Genomic DNA, 22,324 nt, shown 5'->3' with positions numbered 1-22,324 from the left:
GTGGTTCTGAGTTTGAAGCTCAGCTCGAGTTTTTCCATGTGCAAAGATATATATTTTAGATTTATTAGGGATCACCCGTGGAATCTGCTTGGAGCTCCAAGATGCCATTTGAGCGAATTGTAATGTCACGGCAACCGCGCGGTGCACGTCTTGTAAACTTTACGCCTCTGGTGCAGATTTAAATGCAGTTATATGTCATTAGCACCCTCTACTGGTTAAAGGGTTACATTACAGCTCATAGAAAATGACTTCCATAGCGGTCAACTTCCTGACAATAATATTAAACTTACTCGGTTAAACAAAGAATTATATATAATCAACAATTACTAGGAGACGGAATTTTTATTTTACAATTGTATTTTTTTTCCCCTTTTGCTAACTTATTAAACCGACTGGTTGGCTCACCATGTGCTTTTTAACTGCATCTTTTTTTTGCATGCCGCGTTGCTGTCGTTGCTGCAGCAGGGGGCGCTGCACTACGGGAAATGCCTCTTTCCAATGAACTTCCAGATTAAGACAAGCTAGTTGTGTTCATCCAAAGAATTGTTTTCAAATGTTCTGTACAGCCGGAGGAAGTTTTTATCATCTTCCTCCTCACGGTCAACCCGACCTCTCGCCTAGATGTTGAAACTCTCAGTGACCCTGATCGACCAAAACAAACATTGAGCAGCAGACCAAATCCATCACTATTCCAAGGTCACTGTCCGAGAATAACTTTTGTTTTATTTACTTATGACGTGTAACATTTACTCTCACTATATTTAAATGTATCACCACACAAACACTGAAAATGTAACTGTGGTCTCTTGCTGCACGACACGTGCAAACTTTACAGTCCGACCTTTCAAGCCGGAGGGCCGAAACATGATCAGATCTTTATCAGAACAATAAGATCCGGCCCCCCCCCTTCTCACCTTGCTGACGTGCAAATAGAATGAAGTGACACAATACCTGTCTGTCATCTTCAAGTATGCATCAAAGTCCATATAGGTTGGCAGCAAAACATGTTTTTACTTTCTTTCGACAGAGGTCAGGAAGAAGTCATAAATGCCTTTAGACTTGTTTCAAGGTCTTCAACTAGCGGAAGAAGCTTAAAAAAACTTGTTTACACACACAGATGAAAAGTAATGACGTGTTACGGAATTCATCAGCTGATAACTTACAAATATTTTCCTGGTGGCGTAAAATCTTTAGATTCTTCTCATTTGCTACTTTTGATCACGACGTGTCCTGAAATCCAACAAAACAGGAGTCATCCATCCATCCATCCATCCATCCATCCATCCATCCATCCATCCATCCATCCATTCGCCCAAAAAATAAATAAATTAAAAAAGTCAAGTGTGTGGTGCCGAGGCCTCTGAAAAACAACAATGCTTTCTGGGTTAAAGTGCAAGCTGGAGAATGAGATTGTGAAAAGAAAGAAAAAAAAATTGGCAAGAACAAACCACAGAGCAAGCTGGGACAAATAGGATGCATACTCTGAGTGGAATCTGGGTAAAAGTTCATTCCAACGCAAGTGATGAATGAAGGAAAAGTCAACCTTTGGAGTGTAAATAGCAGCTGCTTTTAGTTCCCGAAGGAAATGAATTCCTCATGGCAGCAAAATACAAATTGAAACAATTCATTTGATGACCAACGGCGCCTATAGAAACAGAGCAGCTCACAACTTAACAGAAAATGTTCCATGTTAATTCTAGTTTTAATTAGCGTAAAGAATGGTATCAAATAAAAGCTTTTTGGCCGTGAAATTTAAAAATAATCAGATGCAACACAGAACAATGTGCGTGCCATCAACATATTCTAACAGAGTACTTTATAATACTTCCCAAGGGAAGCATGTAAAGAAAACGATACTGGTCCAAGCATGGATCCCTGCGGGATGCCATTTCTGCACACGCACAACTAAATATAGATTGTATGTACTTTGGTACTTGCAGTAGTATGATACAATGATCAAGACAGTGTGTGGCAAACACATCTCTTGCTCGAGAGCATTATTGTGGCGGCTGAGAACACATTTCTTGTTTGTGTTCCAGCAGCAGCAGCTTTTCTCCAAGGCTGATGCAACAGAAAAGTCATGTGACGACAGCCTCACCTTTCACACACTAACCCACTGGTGTCTAAAATCACATTCTACCCAGTGGAGGGAATCTCGTGTACTATGCACGTGCAGATGTGATGGGACACATGGTGTTGTCATTTATCCAGCAGCCTTGCGGATCTCTAACAACAATTCAGGAAGGTTCAGAAGATGATCAGGAATTATTCCGTTTCATTCAGGCGCATTTACATTATCGAGAGTGCTGTAATGTTTGTTGCATTAACTGGTTAGTTCAAATGAATGTATTCATGTATTAGTTAATGGCAAGTTTCTTTTGTGTAAGTCAGGCACGAGCAATTTAAGATGGAGCGGGCCACAATATTTCATCACTGCTACTGGGGGTCACTTCCAGGCACTTCATTACCAGATGTAAATAAAATACGTGCATATGTCTGCTTTTTTAAATTGAATTTATGACTACCGTAATTTTCGGACTATAAGTTGCGGTTTTTTTCATAGTTTGGGTGGGGGGGGCGACTTATACTCAGGAGCGACTTATATACATCTGTATGGTGTTTTTTTTCACTTTTTTGGGCATTTTATGGCTGGTGCGACTTATACTACTTATAGTCCGAAAATTACGGTATATTTTATGCTCAATGCTTATATAGAAGGGGCAAGCCTTGATGGAACAGTGTGTTCACGTTGATGTGCAATTCCTCACGTCAGCAGAGGAGGATGGGGGGTACGTGCCGAGGCTGCTGCAGGGAAACGTGCTCTGCATGAACACTGTGGATAAACGTGTCCTTGACATTTCACTTATTGTTCTTCTGAATGAATGGACAGGAGGGGGGGGGGGGGAATACACCCACACAAAGCTATGTAGAAAGTTACAATGTGTATGCTTTAAAATAGGTAACATTGTTTTGTTTTAATAATATATTCATTCAATCATTAGAAACTCCTAATTATATTTTTGGGGGGATTGAGAATTCATTTGACAACAATTTAAATGTGCTCTAAGTTTGTTTATTTGACTAATAAAGTTTGAATGTGCAGCGTTTCAGTTCCCATTTCGTGGAAAACGTGACTGCTGTCTGGCTTGGTGTGCGTGTCTTGATGTGCGTGCCATTGTTTGGGATTTTGCTGTCAGGCTGTAAAGAGCCCGGCGGGGTGAACTTTCCCCTACTTCTCACCAACTTCTCCCCACCACCCCTGATTCATAGCAGCTACTGGCACCTAACAGAAAAAAATATTTAACTAGCTGGGATTTTCTTTTTCTTGCCTACATAATATGTCATATTTCACTTTATTGGGAATTAATCAAATAAATAGATAAATGACGGTCTATTATGTCATTTGATTCTAATTTGGTATTTTATGTGACATTTTTTAATGAATGAAGCTGAATTTCTTATTCTAATCTCATGTTGAAGGTCCTTAAGGTCTATTAAAAACAACCTAGCCAAATACTTTAAATTAACAGAAGCGTTAATTGAGCATTTCAAATTCTGCATCATCTTTCAAAAACAATATTCTTTCTACTCCAATTGGATTGTAATATTTTAGGAAAACAACCTTTACCACAATCATAAATGTCTGCCAGAAACAAAGTGCTTGGATTGCGTCATTTTACAAGTAGTGACCTGTTTCCACTCCCCAAACTATCCACCTCCAAAGCCTCGCAGCCAATCACAGCAAGCCTGGGCCGGAGCGCTCAGCTATAAAAACCGTCCGCGGCAAACCACAGACAACAAGAACGCCAATCCAATCCAAACAAAGCCAAGATGAAGACGCTTCAGACCATCCTCGTCCCCGTGCTGCTCTTCAACGCAGCGGCGGGTTTCCCCGTGAACAGGGGAGACAAGTACGCCTCGTGGGATGACGTCAACGTGGTGGCCCACGGCCTGCTTCAGCTGGGCCAAGGTCTCAAGGAGCATGTAGACAAGACCAAAGCCCAGATGAGGGACATCAGCGGCCGACTGAAAGCTTTCAACGCCACGATGGTCGCGCTGGAGGGAACGCAGACTGAGCAAGACAAAGTGGTGAAGGCCGAACGGGAGGAGAAGGAAAAAATGGGTGCTGAGGTTAAGGAGATGATGAAGCAGACCAAGGAATTCCACTCCCGCATGAACGCGCTCGAGAAGAAAGTGGATGAAGCGCTTCAAGAGACGACAGATGTCAACTTCAGGGGCGACAACTCGACAATGTCGTTCATCCAGGTGAGTTGAAAGAAAGTCGAGTTTGGAGAGTGACGAACGACAAACGCCTAACGGAAAGTTGTGCTCCCAGAAAATCATGGCGGTGCAGAACAGACGTATCGACCAAATGGTGGACAAGATCAGGCAGCAACAAGACAAGCTGGACAAGCAGAGTTCACACCTTCTGACACTGCAGAAAAAGGTGAGCGTCTTTCCATCCTAAGAGACAAATGCACACGTTCATCTCGACTGACAGGCTTCCATCATTCCAGGTTTCACACCGGGGAGTCCGATTCCTCAGGCGTAGGCACGAGGAGACGGCACTGACGGGAAATACGGCGCCGACTGACGCCCAAAGAGGTAATTTTGTGACTTTTGAAGTTTTTCTGTTAAAGGGTGTTATATAATGTTCAGAAGTTCAGGTAATTGAACTGCTCCCCCCTCAGAAAAAAAAAAAACTAGCTCCGGCAATGCACTGAACTTTGACAGTGCTGTAAAGATTGAGTCATGCTTGACTAGCTGATGAGCTATTTGAAGTGCCACGTTTGAAAACAAAACGAAACCTTTGCCACTCAAAGTCCGCAGCCTGACTTGTTGTCAGGGTTGTTTGCAGACGGTCCAAAGATCAGGGAAATGAGGGCATTGCATGATCTTGACAATGCTATCTCTCTTCAGGGAGGAAGCATTCTGAAAGGAGTCTCGGGGCTTCCTTTCAACAAAGATGATCGAGACAATGATCTGCACGTCAACTGCGCCGAGCTTCAAATATCCCAGAAGATCCGGCTGGCTCAAGTATCAGCCAAGGAGGATGTTTTGGAACAACACCAAGAGACAAAACAACTCTTTGAGGACAGCTCTTATGAAGCTTGCACCCATTCCAATAAACCAGCAATAACGTCTTGAGTGAAAGGCAGCAGAAGACCAAAGCAAGATGAGAAGAACTTAAGAGTGGAACAACTGGCTGACAAACTCAGCAAGCACATTTATCATCTGTTTTTGCACTGAATTATCAGATTTGTGTTTCTATGCGATGCTGTAAAATTTCTGTCACATTGACAATTGTAAGTATTCCCTTTATAAGGGCTTTTTAAAACAAATTATTTTTTTGTATATTTTTTAACTTGTCTACATCAAATATATCTTTTGTAAGGAGTGAAAATAAATTTCAAAAATAGTTTGTGTCTTGTCCTGATCGGGTACCTAAAAATTCCACACCAAGTATGAACACCAACAGCAAAACTTGGTTGTTTAAAGCAAAGCTCAGTGAAATATTAAAAACAATATCTTGGTTTACTTCCCCATATATGTTTTCCAAATGACAGGAAGCAAATAAATGCATCGTTTTAGGAGATTTTACACAGTATGAAGTCAGTCAAAGCCACTCCCGGTTAATTATCTATTGTGCCAGAGGCAATAACATTTTTTTTTTTTTTTTACAGACAAACACACACACAAAATGCTTTTGAATAACAACATAAATGTGACATGTTAATAGACAAATAGTCTGTATCATGGAAAAGACAAACAAGATCTTTTTAGACCTCAACACAATATTTGACCCCTTACTATTCCTGTTTTGTGAGTTTGCACCTGTCTCAGAAAAGCAGAAACACACAAAACAGAAGTTCTGGGTGAATATCTCCTGCTTGTTTTGATATTTGAAAAAAAATACCGCAATAACAATATCCTTTGCACAAATATATATATATTTTTTAATCAAGGTTTGACAAAATAGCACAGTACTTAGACAACCTCAATGACAACTAACAAAAATAATGACTTTGTTGATTAAAAAAAATAAAACTCCATTTAATTATAAGGGCAAAATGGACAATAAAAATGAAAATATTGTGGTCTAGTATGTCTTATGTTGTAACTCAAAAGTACTTTCCAAAAGTTTAGAATATGAATATAAATACGAGTAGAGACTTTCTACTAGAAAGTACAACATTCATTAAGTAGCTCAAGACTTTTTGTGCATAAAAACAGATGCACAACAGCGTCCCCTGTTGGAACAGAGTCGTGTGTGCATCATAAGTGTGTGTAAGATCAGAGGTTCTCCTGGAGGAAGTGCATCAGCGTGATTTCATAATATTCTGAAGACTCTGGACATTTGATGCTGTGCCGTTCATTCGGATAAACCTTAAGACATTTTAAACACGGAAAACAGCAACCGTGAACAAACGTCATGACAGCTCTGACTGTCAATCAATTTGTGAAGATTCATTTGAATGAGTTCGTAGGATGATATACAAATAAATATATAAAAATAAATATGCTAAAAATATATCATTTATATATATATATATAAATTGAGTTAGCAGGATGATATACTTTTATGAACAACAGCAAAGTAAAAAGTAAGATGTCATTTGAGACCTACCTGAAGACTGTACGGTTTCCCTTCCCGGATGAGTTGCGACACCAGAAAGTTAGTGTGAAAAAAGTGAACATTCTCGTCAAGAAATCCATGCAGGATCAGTAGTCGGTTTGGTCTGTGGGGTTGAACGGCACATTCACAGGCAGGCATGGGGAGAACAGGCAAACTCCACACTTTTTAATGTTACTCTTTTGTGACGAATCACATTGAAACATTTCACATGCTAATATGCTAATGTGAACTAAAAGCAGTGTATTTTGAAACAAACGCTCTTACTCATTAGGGAACTTGTTGACGTGAAGTGCCGCCGAGGAAGCGTCGTAGCCCTTCTGGTTGTTTTCGGGGGTATCCAAGTAGCGCTCTGTGTAACCGGTGTTATAAGACGTCCACATTGTGACTGGAGCTCCTGCGATGGCAACCTAAACAAATCTTCTGTTCATTCGTTTCAAAGACAGGAGGAACATGAGGGAAAAACTTACTTTGAAGATATCAGGTCTGTGAATGAGAGCCATGAGAGAGAGGAAGCCTCCATAGGACCAGCCATGGATGGCAACACGTTTCAAGTCCACACACTTGTACTTTTCCGCTATGTAGTGCAAACCCTCCACCTGGTCTTCAATCTCCACCTGACCCTGATGAAGGAAAATAAGAGTTACATTTCTGCCATGGATTCACTTTGCGTGAAGAACAGCCATACCATTTTGTCCTTTACAGCTCCTTCAAACGCGAGTCCTCGCTGAGAGGAGCCCCGCCCGTCGATGATGAGCACAACGTAACCAAGGGATGCCAAAGTGTTCATCAGCTGGTATTTGATGCCTTTATATGAATTATTCACCAACTGGACCTGGGAAAAAAAACAAAAAAAAACATGATACATGAAAAAATTGTTAAACTCAGCAAAAGACCAAAAAATACATTGAAAAAATGCACATAACTGTTTACAATTACAATGAAGAACTCAAACCTGAGGACCACCATAGACGAAGATGACAGTAGGATATTTCCTCCCCGGAACCAAACCGTGTGGTTCGTACAAGAGGCCATAAAGCTGAAAGCCGGACTTCCCCGTGAAGCTAAAAATCTCGGGATGGCTGTGATTAGGCGGGAGATCTGAAAGGAAAACCAGAGTCGAAACAGAAGACGAAAAATGCTCCCAATTGACTTCCTATTTCAAAGAAACCTTGAAAAAAGTCACTTGGTACCAGAAGGCTCCATCAGACACGCCAGGAACTCGGGCTCTTTGTGCAAGGGGTTTCCTTCTGAGCTGTTCAGCTTGAAGACGTGCACGCAAGGTGTGCTGGTCAGGCTGCTGTAGTGGCTCACAAACAGGTCAAATGCCTGCGCACAAACACATTTGAGAGTTGACAGATATGCTCTTGTGTCTTTCGGTGTGTCGTGAGTACGCACTGGGCTCACGGAGCAGCTGTGCGAGAACCCGAGCTTGGTGAGTCGCACGATTTCTCCCGGTGACTCGTAGCTCACGACGTACAAGTGTTGCTCGAGGGGCGAGTCTTTTGTTCCCTGGAAGTACACCACCTTTTTGGTCTCATCCACCCAAATCTGAGGGCTGGACAACGACTGCATCCAACACGGCAGAAAAAGAGGGGAAATCATCAGAATGTTTTGTCATGCTCCCAGATAATAATAACGTGATGCTTCACGTGAATGGAAGCAAACCTTTGAGCCGTGATTGGCCGACACCTCCCACTCCCCGCTCGTCAGTGCCACCTCCTCCTTGATTGGGCATTTGAAATGATCTGGTGTTTGTGAAGAATGAAACCAGAGGGGATCAGTTAACATGGAAAATGCTGACGTGAATATTTCCATTGAGCACCGTACCTTCAGAATGTGTGTAGTCTTTGGTCCAGTTGTAACTGCCCCATTCCAACAGCGTGGTGACCTTATACAGGTGGCAGAAACCTGTTTTGGACTCGTTGACAGTGAGAAATGTGAGCTCCTCATCGTTGCTTTGATTGAATGGGTAGAAGACATCATGGACCTAAAAAAAACAAAACAAATTGCAGCTTTCTTTCATCTCTTTTTTTGTATATGATGGAGGGGTCCATGTACATTGATCCAGATGTCACTCTTCTGTTGGTAAATGATGAGCGGGTGAGCCGTGTCCCCAACAGCCTCCAGGCTCTCCAGTCTTGTGGCGTTGTCCAGGTCGACAGGAATGAAGAGCGACAAAGGTAACAGGACCAATCGGAGATGCTGCTGTCTTCGGTTCACCAGGGCTGCCCATGCACTGAGAGGAGAGTGAGTGAGAAGAGTCAGCACTTTTTTTTTTTTTTTTTCACCCTGCTAGCTTACTATCGACCATCTTTAGTCCATCCAGCTCGGGTGATGTATTCCGCAGTGGGGAACAAGCTTGCAAAAGGCACAAGCAACTCTTTCTCCTGTGTGCTGACAATCTAGAGAGGAAGGCAGACTATGGATTATTTTCATCGGATTGGATGACGGCAACAAAACAGACAAACGGAAGCCAGCCGGAAAACACTCACATTGCCAAGATTGTTGATCTTGATTTCAGCTAATTTCAGGGTAACGGTCGGGTTCTTGCTGCCTGGAAATAAGCAGTTAGATGCAGTTCAGAACCATTCAATGTAGTTGCTCCCTCCTGTGGTGTAAATGTGTATTACAGCTTCATGAAACTTAGGGCAACTCCTCATAATGTCTTTTTTTTTTAGAACCTAAGTATCTTTGAAAGCCCAAATAAAAGTTGTTCTGCACAGATTTGGACACATGATTCAGAAGTACCTGCGCGTGGGTATCGGTACACATCCGTACTACATTCCTCCAGAGCTGGAGCTGGAACGTGGATGATGTCAACCTCTGATTCATCCACTTCCTCAAACAAAATCCTCACTGTTTTTCCACCATCAGATCCTGAGACAGCAATCAAAACACAGAAAGAAGCCAAGGCAAGACGTGTGAAATAGAAACTATGACAACATATTTCTCACCATCTTCCGCTGCCGGACACCACCAGTATCCAGTGTAACGATCAAATTCCTCTTGAGTGACAAAAGAGGCCACGCCAGCAGTTTTGGCATCCGCGTTTGATTTATCAAGGCCTGAAATGACATTTCAAGGACAATAAACGAACCATTGAAGCGATGCTTTATAAAAAAATCTCCTTTCTGACCTTTACAGCAGAAGGTGAGCCGCTTTTCTTCACGCGTCTTGATGCTGCTCAGCCAAATGTCATTTTTGTGGACAAAACTGATCAAGTTCGAATCGGCCGGGCAGATTTTGGCATCCATGCGTGGGCCTGAACATTGACTCGTAATCTCACAAGGCTTCATTGGCTCTTGCTGCATGCAAACGAAGCCACGGGTCAATTCGAAATGAAAATGGATCGGTCCACATGGTGTTGGAAATATCCCATAATTTGAGAACTAACTTTGAAGTCGTTATCGGAACCGTCAACGCAGTAGTAAAGCCTGCTGTTGGCCTGGAACAGGAAAAGTCCCGTTGATCGGTGGTGGTCATAAGATATGATGCCAGAGACCCCTAATCGCTTCCTCTCTCGCAGAAGCTCCTCCTCCCTTGAGAAAACGTTGGAGTTAGGGCTGGCCTAAATTGATGGACGACAGGACACACTCGTGATCAAGCCGTTTTGTTTTGATAATTATAAGTAAAGAAGAATGAAAATAAAAACAGGCGCACCTTAAAGTCATCCAGCAGATGACAAAGGAGAAGGGGATCTTTTTGTACCTTCTTGGGAATGTCAGAGTAGAGCAAGACGTTTTCCCGACTGCCCCCAATGTGGTAAGGCACACCTGTCGAACGAGGGGAGAAAGCAACTCTGGAATCTTGCTACGACCATTTGAAGCAATTTTTTGTAGCGGCCTAGTGTGACACCAGTAATTGGGCCCGTTCTATTCTCCATCTTACCGAGGTAATAGATACGATGGGAATGCCCGCCGGCCTCGTCCTTTTGGACAAACTGGAAGTCATATGGCGCCTTGTTGACGAGAACGCCTATGTTCTGGCGACGGGCGCGAATGATTTTTTGCAGTCCGACCCACGTATGCTTTTGCACCTGGAAAAGGGTCGAAGTCACATCGTCCATCTCCACAACCTCTGTGCTGTCGGAGAGCTCGTTCAACACCGGCATGCTTGCCAGCGCTTCTCTAATGCTGCGGAGACATGTTCGGATTACAATCGGAGTTTGAGAGAAATTTTTTTGCAGTCATAGTGGAACCTCCCAAGTTGTTGTAACGTTTCTGGACCACAAAAAAGCACAAACAAGGTCATTATAGTTAACGGAAACTAACGAAATCATTAAAAGTAAATGAGAAAAATAGCACACGTATACACTGACAAAATAAAAACAGATTTCCATACCTCCTCTGTCTGTCTCCTTTCTTGTCTTCAGTTTTCAGCCTCTTAACGATGTGCATGAAGCGTTGGATGGCCCTGAACCAGATTTGGCTTCCTAAAGAATAGAAGGTGACCCCAAAAAAAATCGAATCAAATCAAATGAAAATCCATGTTAAACCACCAGCATGACAAGAACCTGGTCTAACTGAAACGTTACACAGAACATATCGGATCTAATCTAAGCTCACGTGCTAACGAGAGGTAAACGGTTTCCGTTACTGTGATGACGGGCAAAGTCCGAAAAGATATCGGCGTGCGGCAACATCCTGGCGCTGCTACTCTTCAGCATCAGCTCTTCCCAAAAAGTCCACAACAAGGTGATCTTGCTTTGGATTCAGTCTGATTTTGTGACTGCTGTATGACGCCAACACTTCCGCGTCTGTGTCAGTACTCTGGCAAATGTAACACACTCACGGCACATTGGACTAAGCCCTGTGGCCCATATTGCAAAGTGTTCTGTTGCTTGGGAATGGGTGGATATACAAATTCCAACAAGAGGTCATTCCCTGTGTTGTCAGATATCTCAAAAAGATGACTTTGCAAGGAAATAAATTGACAAGCAGCTTTAAAGATTTGGACAGTGTACAAAAGTTGGTCAAATCTGAAGTTTGAGTAAGCTTAGCATTCACAAATTATGATGTTAGACTGGGGTTCGTTGTATTTAGTTTTAAAAAATTAGTTGTAGCAGGGTGTGATTTTGAATCTCTCCTCTTGGGCAAAGTTGACAATTATTATATAAACACATGTCGGGGCAGTATACACAACAAACTGATGGATTTATCTATACATGGCAATGACAACTTAGTAAAGTATTTAAACTTGACAAAAACATGGGACGAGTTTGTCGTGTTTCTTTAAAAATCTGTTAGCCCCAGCTAGCTACAACAGGCTACCTTGTGAATTGACCAAAACAATCATTTAACCAGTGAAAGACATTTCAGGTTTGAGTCGCTTACACACACACACCAACCTTGAGTGACTTTATCTTTAGTTGACGATTCACTTCATAGAAAGCAGGAGTAAGTTCGCTGACGTAACTTTGGTCTGCATTTACGGGTGGGAGGGATATGTTTGTCCTTTGTACATCAGCTTGTCTTTTTTTGTTTTGATAACTTGTAGCTTGTTTGAGTTGTTAGCAGTCAGTCATGGAGCGAAGACGCGTCACCCGATTCCAATACCCGGATGTTGACGGAAGCCCAGAATTGACAACTCATCGACACTCTTCAAATTCAATAAAAATAGTCAAGGAAATGACAATATTCAAATGGTGTCTACTTACCAAACCAAAAAGAAATTCGATTCCAAAATAAATGAAGGGAAAAGACATCCTTGTAACGACTTTTTTTTTTTAATAATTTGTCCTTTTTGCATAAGTGCATAACGCACCCAAAACAGCCACCTGAGGGAAGTCTACATCTTTAAATAAAAACAAAAAAAAACAAGCAGAGTGTACATATTAGTACAAAATTCATTTTTAAAAAATTGCACAGTTTGTGTATAATATATATCTATAATCTCAATTTCAAACAAACTTGAAAGGCTCAGAACGTAAACAACAGTGACCAAATAAAAACAATCTCCCTAGAATTTAAAGCTGGGGAAATGCAAAACCCTGTTTTCATTTGTGTCAACCATAAATATACATATTTATATGTAAGTCTCTTTTCATATAGTCTATGTGCTAGTGTTCAACAACAATCAAAATTATTGCAAAGTAGTTTTAGTTCTACTATAAAACATTGTTGACGTATTGGACATAAAAGCATCTTTTGAGTTTCATCATGAATTTTCCATAAATTAGGTAAAGAAAAATATTTGTACAACTCTATTGACCAAATTGGAAGACCTACTTACATGGAGGTTTCCATCTCACAATGTGCATTTGAAGTAACCCAAAGAACACACATTTACCCGACTCCTTTTGCACGCGCCCCCAGAAGATTCCTGTATAAAATTTTACATAATTCCTGTCCCAAAGTGCCAGTCAACGTCGATACGGGTGGAAGCCTTGTACGTTGTGGTTTTGCCCTCTTCCAAACGTGTTGGCGACAGGCTGTGGAGCAGCAGTCGGCTGTGCTGAGCCATATGAGGCCGTTGTCTGACTTGGATCTGCAAACGTGTGGCTGTACGCAGTCAGGTCCTGAGCGTAGCCTGCGTTGGATGACAACATTGGACATGACTGGGACAGAGTGACTCGTTTCCATGCATTTGAAGAGTTGTCATTAGCTTAAACTGTATCCTATGAGATATTTATTTAAAAAAACAAACAAAGATAAACAATACCCAAGGACAGTGACACAACAAAAACGGTAGGGGGCGACCTGCACAACTGTATCAGATGTGCAAACCACACCTCGACCATGCTGCCTCATGTGAAATATAATTACACTAAAGTGAAAAAATCATCCCGACCAATTAGATTTGCTTTTTGCACAACAGCTTTGCTGGAGAAACCTCAGTCCAATAGTTAGCTCTTAGTTCACGGTGTCCTTAGGTGCAAAACAAATAAAAAAGGGAGAGAAAGACGCATCTTACCATATTGGCTATACGGAAAGTCGGGCTGGCCAGAGGAAGCTTTGCTCAAGTCCTGAGTTGGTGTCGTGGTAGGAGCAAAGCCTAATGTTGCACTTCCGGGAGTTGTAGGTGGAGGAGGAACCTGCTGAACATACTGTTCTGCTTGAGGAGTGCCAAAAGTGTAACCTGTTACACAATACAATGATACTCTTAATGACTTTTCTCCATTCATAACTTGCACATTGTATGACACTTTATACTTTTGTCTTCCCATCAAGTTCTACACTTTCTTCCTGTGAACTTTGTGCTTGCTTTTCCACCTTAACCCAAGTGTGTGTCACTCACCAAATTGAGGTGCTGTGCTGAAGCCCTGCGCAGGGTAGCCCTGAGCTGCAGCAAAACTGCCTGCTGGGGTGGTGACCAGGAACGCGCTGAAAGGTGAAGCGGGCTGTGTCGGGGTTCCCCGGCCCGCTGTTAATGGCGGTCCATAACCACCTGAGCAATTAGAGAACATAATTAGAACATTAGAAGAAGAAAAAAAAAGCTCATTTTGCCATCATACCCTAAAAATGACTTCAATTAAAGCTATTATTACATGGAGAAAACATAAGGTGAGATGATTTGGTGAGAATGAGAGCATACCTATAGGTGGGCCAGTGGTGGAAACCCAAATGCCTTCAAGGACAAAATAAGAGTACAACGCTTTAGACAAAAGTAGACTTGCTCAAGGTCCAGTTGAGCTTTTTAAAAACTCACCTTGTGGCCCATAAGGCTGTTGCCAACTGTGGGCAGGCTGTGCTGGCCAACCATTAGCTGCACTCAAGATGGTCCTGGGTGCCCACTGGCCTGGGCCGAGCTGGCCAGGAGCTTTATTGTCGCGGGGTTCTGCTTTCTTTACTTCAACCTGGACAAAGGGACAAGGAGGAGACATTTGGTAACGCCTGCAAATGGCCCCTCAAGTCCCCCACCTAGTCAGAGCTGTCCATTTATCTTTGTTGTTTGGGGCCAATTTCAAAAGTTTCACTTGTCTTAATCAAAAATTATTGCGTAACCAGGAGACAAGTACAGCTATGTGTATCAGGTACTAGAAATCAAATTGGATTTAAAAAATAAATAAAATTGCAAATATTGTAGAGAGGTCCTGATCTGAAAATTTAATGTACCTGAGAAACATAGATTTTTTTTTTATTTTTATAAATTCAATGAACTGCCTTCTACAAAAATAATAGTACTCTAATATAAAATTACAACTTACCTTTCTGCATCTAAAGTATATGAAGAATCTCAATTTATTCTATTTGGAATACGTTTTAAGGGGGATGGATGTCAAGAGAAAATTGCATCTCAATTCTAATAAAATACAAGGTAAACATGCAGAAAGAAAAAAAAAACGAACATTTTTTTTCCAGTATAAAACTGAATCTTCATACCGTGTCAAAAGGAACAATTCTGTCGAAAATGAGACTCAAAACTCATCCGTTTGTTCCAAGACTAATGATTTTGAGCTTTTTTTTTTTGTGTTCCATTTCTAACTTGCCGTGTGACAAGGCACAGCAGTTAACCAGCTGAAGGAAACCGGGCAGAGACTAAGGGGGAGCCAACCAGAAATAGACTGAGGGCTTGACTTATTGGGGTCACCTTGCAGGAAGAAAATGAATCACAAATTCCACCCAGCTTTAAAAGGTGTTGCTGGCAAGCCTCTCTTTTATCGCTGTCGACCCAATTAGGCGCAAGTCGGGTAGTGGCCGCCGCCGCCGACAGCGAGCGGAGCGCTTTCTCCCGTGGGCATCACAGCTTGCTGTGATGGATACCGTGACTTCTGGAAAGTCCCCAACAGCAGAAGTGGGATTTGCAACTCAGTTTGATGTGCTCCATTTTCTAATTTTGTAACTCATACCTCCCCCCGAGCTCCCTCAAGTCCCGGTGTAAGGTAATGTCAAGTCAAGAACAATGGATTAAGTTGATGCCTGCTGGAAAAAAAAAAAATCAGGGCAAAGTCAAGGGGGCGGGGGGGTGTCTTAACTGGAGCGTTTACAAGTTGAGCTAAATCCATTACCCAATTGAGATTGGATGTAGGCTAGATATAATGAGAAAGCCACATTTTAATGAAGGTATCCTGAGAGTCATTATTTTAAGAAGAATGGAGTCAATTGCCATGTTTAAGTGGAAATAGACACAGTGACTAGAAGGGTTGTTGTGTGTCATGTAAAACGCGCTTAAACGTTGTTGCTGGGATGAATCATTTACTTTTTCCCTTGCTGTAATCGGATTACTTATGCCCGCGCCATGAAATAATGTCAAGTGTGATTTAAGAGACCTCCTAAATTCTGTTTTTGTAAAGCGGATGGACACAGTATGGAGATTCTTTGATTGAGGTCACTGATTTTTTTTTTTTTTTAACGTAAAAGAAGACATGTTGACGTGGAAGTGACCTGCCAACCAAATATCAAAAAAACAAAAAGAAACAGAACTGATTGGACCAATCCTTTAGGTTAATTCTACTCATATTCATTGAGCTGTGATTTTAATTATAATTATGTAGGCTTACAAATTTATTTATTTTTTCACAAGAGAATTACTTTTGAGAATGACATTGCAACCTAGAGGAGTGGTCAGTTTTAAACAGAGCCTTGGGCGACAAGCCCTTCGATTTCAAAATTCAGAGTTTAACATTGTATAGAAAATATGCTTTTGTGTTCAGAAGCCCAATTGGGAAATATTGCAATGGGAGTCAAACGAGCCGATTCCACTCGAATATAAAGTCAGTCGCCAAAGCCTCTGTTTGATCTGAAGGTTAAAATAAAACTACAACTACACACTTTTTTGCCCATGATGTCGTGAAAATGCATGTTGACAGCCTGGTCCACTGATTGTTCGGCCTCGAAAGTAATAAATCCAAAACCTAGCCAACGACCAAGAGTGAATCAAGGTAGCAGGGAGGGGGGGGGGGTTGTGACAACACAAGATGAAGAACAGTATCGGGATTCGGCAGAGTGAGGATCTGTCAAGATTGAGCGAGAGGCTCTTGGGGTTTGGATGACGTCGCACAGACACAAAACCCAAGACTACAAAACCTGGAAACATATTTGGACCATGAAGTGACCATTGGACGTGAAGGATGGATGATAAATAGGAGTCAATCTATATTTTCCGCGGTTTCATCCAAACCCCACCTTGAATGGTCCTGGGTATTTTGCTTCGGAGCACATACTTGTGGCAGCCATTGTTAATGCATTACAAAAAACATGGAGAAACACAAACTGTAGAATGCCTAGCGCTTTCTCCAAGCTTTCCCAAATTTGAGATGCGACTTTTGAGTCCGCCAGGATAAGCCAAAATTCAACAATAAAACACTGCAAATGGTAACACAAAGATATAGGCCAGAAATGCTCTGCCCAAAAATGAATTTTCATGGGGCACATACAAAGATCACCAGGAACACACACACACACACACACACACACAAAAAACCCCGAATTTATAGAAATGTAGCTTTTAAACGTGATCTTGACGACTGAGCCAAAATGAATCAAAACAAAAACACGGACTTTCAGACAATATTTTTCTAAATGCCACAGTGATCTACTTCTACTTCAATTAAATCAACTTTCCACTTTGGCAGAACTAGGCTGAGTAGCCATCTCTACTCTGGGACCTAACCTGAATTCGCTAAAACATCCTAAGGGACAACAAGATTTCAGAGACCTCCAGCCAAGGATCCCCGAGTTGTGTGGCCTATTGATATTAATAACATCTGTCAATGTCCTCAATCTCAATTTAGGATTTGCTATTCCAAAGTACTGTCAATCATTTTACGCTATGAAATGAAAAAAAAGAAAAATATCCTCTAACAGTTCGAGGTTCAAAACAGTTCTGACTTTGTATACACCCCAAGAACCAATTGAGCGTTTGGGCCTTTTTCAAAAGTTTGGCCTGTACCTCTGTGGTACCAGTCAATGCACAGTAACCTAAAGGAGAAAAGACAAACCTTAAGAGACACAGTTAATCACATTCAAACAATTCACTAAGGAGAAGGGGGGGGGGGGGCACAGAGGAAAAGAAAATATAAAGGGCGCACTTGCAAATATACTTAACTTTTCTACATATGGGGGGGGGGGGGGGGAACATAATATGCCATTTAAGGTACACGTATCACTTATGTGCAAACTCAAACTTAATGCCACATTATACATCACGTTTTAAAGTTACGCTTACAACGATTGTGCAATGGTGCTAACTGGTTGCGTTGGGTCATGTTAAAGTCCAATGACAAACCATTCCGTTTCTCCCAACAGAGGCTAAATGGAGTGAAGGAGGAGGAGCAACACAGAACATGTCGCGGGTCGCTGGCCGCGGCATCGTTACGATGTAGGACAAATGTAGATGGAACAGATGTGACTGGAGGTGGCTGGGCCGACCCGGGCTGACACCAGCATTGCCGGTGGCTGCTCTGATTTCCAGTGAGGCTTAAAGTGTCACTATACATGGAGGACTGAACGAGATGCAATTATGTTACTTCTACTTTCAGGCAGTTCATAAGGAGGCCTGTTTTTTTTTATATGTAGCACATCAACCCTTGTTCTTGTGAAATAAACAAACCTTTGAAGGTCACATCGCCTTTGGAACTCAAACTGTTCTCTCTCTCGCTCTCCTTTTGCATGTTGACCATCTGGCTGCCTCGAACGTCTCCCCTTTTAGTTGACGCTTTTCCTCCCAGAGCATCTGCTAACTACTTGCAATTCAATTTTTGCATTTTCCATTTTTTTCTCAATTAAAAAAAAAAAAAATCACGCAATGAATCCTTAAAATATCCTCAAAATGAGGTATCGAAACTCTAGATTGTTATTTTGACACAACGGAAGTCATACTGTCTATTTAGCGCACGCTAGGATAGCTTGGTATGACCTCAAATGGAGCGCTGCAGTGATTAAATGTCATTTCCACAGTTGAATGGTCGGTTTCTCTTTGGGCCAGAATAGTTTGTCATTAGATTTAAGATGGTAAGGTATTGAGGGAGGGCGGGCGGGCGGACGGACGGACGGGAGGGAGGGTGGGAATGAAAACGGGATCAGCTTTTACCTCGGGGCCTCTGCTTCTCCGCATCATAGATCATTACCACCTCTGTGACCTTGAATTGGACAAAGGGAAACAATGGACATTTAGAAAACGCAGACGGGGTCCTTCGTTTACCTAAATCATGAAAAAAGCTAATTTGCTCTTTCCTATTCCATAAAATGTGCTTTTTTTTTTTCATTTGAATTAAGATGTCCAAACAGTCATAAAGCCGAGAGACAATACTCACCACGCCGAACCTATTGAAATAGTCCCTGAGTTCAGGCTCGCCACAGTTATGGGGAATTCCACCTACAAATATCTTCTTCGATTTATTGCTATCGGCTTTGCTGCCCTTCTGAAAGAAAACAAGGAGTGTATGGATTACAGTGTCTGTTAAAGGCTATCCCTGGGGGGAAGGCCGCTTGGCCATCATCTATTCAGGCGCTGCAGAAGAAATTAGGTTCTCCTCTTGCCCTGGGGTATAATTCTTAACATGTCATGTCAACGCAAACACTAGTCTCCGCAGATCAGGGAACACGGCTTCCCCCCGCTCACTCTCTTTGCAGCCGCAGTGCACGACACTCCGACTGCAAAGGCTCGAGGCTGCTCCCGCAAGAAAGACCTCCATCAAATACATATTTTGCTTTATCCATAAACGCAGTCTCTGTGTTTTTCTAGTGTTGGGCAGATCCCTTGCATTTGCAAAACCAGCACTTTCCAGAAAAAAAAGTGTGCAAGACGTCAACACGTCATATTAGTCAATAATGGAAAAAAAAATGGGGACTGACCAAAAGTATTGATTTCTGTTAAAAATATTAAAGCACTGTTTTGTTTTATTTGCTAAGTTAGCACTTATTACACCTAGCACTGTCTGGCAAGAAAAAAAAGTCACATTCTACTCACCCAGCCTTCCTTAGTTCGAGTCTTTTCAGGTTGCATTCCTCGAGGAGTGCACGGCTTCGGGTCAATCTGACGGCATAGAGGGGAAATGTTTACCCACCGATGTCAAATGTTTATCTGAATAAATGGTTGGCCACTGCGTTCCGCCACAATTGCAACGTGAAGGGCCAAATTTGACTTGAAACAGGTCGATCTTGCTCAGCAAACAAATAATCCGTTTTTACAAGTAACGTGTGTTCGACGCTTTCTTGCGCTTAGCAAATGTCTCGGCTTAACTGCTTTCTTAAAATACGCGCACGTATTGTTTCGGGAGTCTTTTCACACTTACATTTCTGCCGTCTAAATTGTGCGGCTTTGTCTCCAGCACCGTCCGTACACAATTGGGGTCTTTGAATTTGACAAAACCAAAGCCTCGCGACTGATTAGTGGTTTTGTCCTTCATTATAACACAATCTACCACTTCCCCATATTGTGAAAAGTAGTTTCGCAGGGTTTCTGAGGGAAGATAAAAAAAAAAAGAAAAAGAAAGGAACGGTTAAATCATCACAGCAACACTGCAAAATAAGCTACGAGGGGCGGACACGTTCATTCGACGTGAAAAATGGAGCTTGGAAAACACAAATGAACATCTTTAAAATGATTCTTAAAGGACTGGCCCCGTGTCAACTTTCATAGCGCCGACCGAGATGCCGGCACACGCCCACCGAGTCCAAGTGAGCAAGTTTCAACAAATGAGGAGTCTGTAATTGCTTTTCTCATTGCTGGGAAGCCCTGCGGTCAATGCCAAGGGAACAAGCTGAGTTCCACACTGCTGTGCTTGTAATCTTTATGCTACAGTGCCGTTAAGACACACAAGTCCAAAGTTACACGGTGGTCAGACCAGAAATCATCAGTGAAGAGTTGAGACGCGGGCGAGACCATCTCGGAGAAGGTTGTGTAACAACGCCAAAGTCACGTTCAGTCATGTAAAAGGAGCAAGGTTCGAAGCGCTCCAAATGTTCTCGTGCTAAATGAAAAGTGCTGGGGGGGAATATTCCAATGATGAGCAAACCGTGTTCAATACGTCGTTGGAGACTTACCTACGTGAGATTGTATTTAGCAACACGCCTATTCAAATGGCACCATTTTGCCTGATGATTATTCCAACAGGAATGCTTGCGTATTCAACTAAGCTGTCACGCTATTGGGTGTAGTTTTAAGGCTACCTCAGAAAACCTTTTTTTTTTTTAAAAGCAAGAATGATATGACAGTTATGATACTTACCTTGTGTGGTGCTCCAGTCCAGCCCACCAACAAATAATTTTCTGCAAAAAGAGATATGATATGAAATTTGTGCACACGCAGGTTTAAGTGCATCAAAACAGGTACACCAATGTAAACAGTAACGAATCCATTTGCACACAGTTAGGTAGACGAGGACACTGTCAGGTACGTGACTGCAAATATCGTACATTGGTCAAGTACATAAGTGCACTCAAGTCAGGTAGATGGATGTAAACAGTAAAGGACATGGGTGGAAACGGGCCAGAATCACCGGTGTAAATCCAAAATTGCTCCCTGCAATTAATTATTATGTTAGGAATCAATGAAGAAATAAAGTCTCATGAATTGTCAAATACTCAATTGATGTCAACAAAGTGCAGTCAATTCGACTGATCAAGTGTACAGGTGACAACGTGTGGCGATTGAAGCACCAGTTTCTTCATCTTTCCGTTTGATTTCATCTCACATGCTTCTGTCATCATCCATTTAGCCAAGTATGCTGCTTTTCACCCTCCAGTTAACAGCAAATTGTGAGGCTACAATGGCACAGGCTGCAGCCGGCTCGTTCCAGTCTGTAGTCGGAGCACGGATGGACGCTTGGCTCGGATGCTGACACTTAACAAAGCAGTTTATCATCCGTACGATCAAACCGCTTCCATTTCATCTACGACCGTGTGAAAGGTGGAGGACTACCCGGGGAAATCATCTCAAGCAGTCCCGCGGTGCCCGCTAAGTGTCCTCTTGGCCAAGTCAGTCTGACTTAGAATGTTAGCTTGGTTAGCGCAGATGCTCCGAACCGAGAGAAAAACACAACCGGCATAAGTGAATAGCGAGACTCTTTGGGATATTTCCCCGATCAAAAATGTGGCTGAAGCCAAGGTCAACGTCGGACGTTTGTAACCAAGCTGCCGTAATAGCACATTTCCACAATAAATGTCACTTTTCGCCCTTATTTGCAGGTGCTAGCGCTGTCGCTAACTTACTAGAGCTAACCTAGCTCGTTAGCGAATGCTAGCTATCAAAGAGAACAGTGCAAGTTCGATTCATAATAATAATAAATACTTTGGAAAAAGACTCCGTGCCTTTTAACGGCGCTTGGTAGGAAGACACTTACCCGATTTCATCGCCGATTAAGTGGTTCATTTCTGAGTTTGGAGCGGAGGGGTGGGGGGGGGCTGCGTGAGCTGTGTGGCCGCCGGCTTCTCGCTTGACTGCTGCCCCTCTCACACTGAGAGCGAAGCAAGGAAGGTCACTCCGCTTTTTGGTTCAAAACTGCTCTGCGCAATGACGACACTAAAGTGTGCACCGCCTTTAAAGGAACACTGCACCGCGACCATCACCGAACCGCACCGCACCGCAGCGGCCCGAAGAACACCACTGGATGATCGCAAACAAGTCATCCAAAAAATAACCATTGCAAATATTACCTCCTCACTTACATTATCTATTTTTTTTCTCACGTGCAGCATCAATGGTTCAAGTATTCTGCTTTTTGAATAAAGGGACGTCAATTTATATTTACGCACACTCTATAGGTTCACGCACATCATGGCGACCTTTGACCTTCCATGAAGACAA

At 42.3% G+C, this 22,324-nt stretch overlaps 3 protein-coding genes across 9 annotated transcripts; 1 reads left to right on the top strand and 2 right to left on the bottom strand.

Moving 5' to 3' along the window:
- Nucleotides 1-1,026: 1,026 nt before the first annotated feature.
- LOC133166891 (dipeptidyl peptidase 9-like) lies at nucleotides 1,027-12,198 on the bottom strand. Of its 4 annotated transcripts, none has more exons than XM_061297269.1 (21): nucleotides 11,985-12,198; nucleotides 10,979-11,069; nucleotides 10,526-10,770; nucleotides 10,298-10,410; nucleotides 10,032-10,205; nucleotides 9,774-9,942; nucleotides 9,592-9,702; nucleotides 9,386-9,514; nucleotides 9,130-9,191; nucleotides 8,939-9,039; nucleotides 8,696-8,873; nucleotides 8,465-8,624; nucleotides 8,303-8,382; nucleotides 8,033-8,203; nucleotides 7,828-7,963; nucleotides 7,590-7,735; nucleotides 7,323-7,469; nucleotides 7,105-7,257; nucleotides 6,902-7,044; nucleotides 6,629-6,740; nucleotides 1,027-1,230 (listed from the first exon to the last, which is right to left on the bottom strand). In XM_061297269.1, exons 2-21 carry the CDS (start codon nucleotides 11,032-11,034, stop codon nucleotides 1,219-1,221), a joined length of 2,598 nt encoding a protein of 865 aa, XP_061153253.1. In that variant the 5' UTR covers nucleotides 11,035-11,069; nucleotides 11,985-12,198; the 3' UTR covers nucleotides 1,027-1,218. The 4 variants fall into 4 exon arrangements, with proteins under 4 accessions (XP_061153253.1, XP_061153251.1, XP_061153250.1 ...); XM_061297267.1 differs by lacking the exon at nucleotides 1,027-1,230 and adding an exon at nucleotides 5,931-6,387 and having other exon boundaries at nucleotides 10,526-10,857; XM_061297266.1 differs by lacking the exon at nucleotides 1,027-1,230 and adding an exon at nucleotides 5,931-6,387 and having other exon boundaries at nucleotides 11,985-12,197.
- On the top strand, nucleotides 3,781-5,151 carry LOC133166896 (angiopoietin-related protein 4-like). The gene is made up of 4 exons (XM_061297285.1): nucleotides 3,781-4,266; nucleotides 4,337-4,447; nucleotides 4,518-4,605; nucleotides 4,921-5,151. The coding sequence occupies exons 1-4, from the start codon at nucleotides 3,832-3,834 to the stop codon at nucleotides 4,968-4,970; spliced, it is 684 nt and encodes a 227-aa protein (XP_061153269.1). The 5' UTR covers nucleotides 3,781-3,831; the 3' UTR covers nucleotides 4,971-5,151.
- A 145-nt stretch (nucleotides 12,199-12,343) lies between the features above and the next one.
- dazap1 (DAZ associated protein 1) lies at nucleotides 12,344-22,107 on the bottom strand. Of its 4 annotated transcripts, none has more exons than XM_061297281.1 (12): nucleotides 21,861-22,105; nucleotides 20,747-20,787; nucleotides 19,812-19,978; nucleotides 19,487-19,552; nucleotides 18,831-18,935; nucleotides 18,608-18,656; nucleotides 16,348-16,430; nucleotides 14,285-14,432; nucleotides 14,171-14,203; nucleotides 13,874-14,023; nucleotides 13,550-13,714; nucleotides 12,344-13,165 (listed from the first exon to the last, which is right to left on the bottom strand). In XM_061297281.1, exons 1-12 carry the CDS (start codon nucleotides 21,887-21,889, stop codon nucleotides 12,999-13,001), a joined length of 1,203 nt encoding a protein of 400 aa, XP_061153265.1. In that variant the 5' UTR covers nucleotides 21,890-22,105; the 3' UTR covers nucleotides 12,344-12,998. The 4 variants fall into 4 exon arrangements, with proteins under 4 accessions (XP_061153265.1, XP_061153264.1, XP_061153267.1 ...); XM_061297280.1 differs by having other exon boundaries at nucleotides 18,831-18,938; nucleotides 21,861-22,103; XM_061297283.1 differs by lacking the exon at nucleotides 19,812-19,978 and having other exon boundaries at nucleotides 21,861-22,107.
- Between the last annotated feature and the right edge of the window lie 217 nt (nucleotides 22,108-22,324).

This window comes from Syngnathus typhle, linkage group LG14, assembly GCF_033458585.1.
Source record: "Syngnathus typhle isolate RoL2023-S1 ecotype Sweden linkage group LG14, RoL_Styp_1.0, whole genome shotgun sequence".
NCBI classification, from domain to species: Eukaryota; Metazoa; Chordata; class Actinopteri; order Syngnathiformes; family Syngnathidae; genus Syngnathus; species Syngnathus typhle.
The sequence above is the reverse complement of the archived record's forward strand: the minus strand, read 5'-3'. Positions and strand labels throughout refer to the sequence as shown.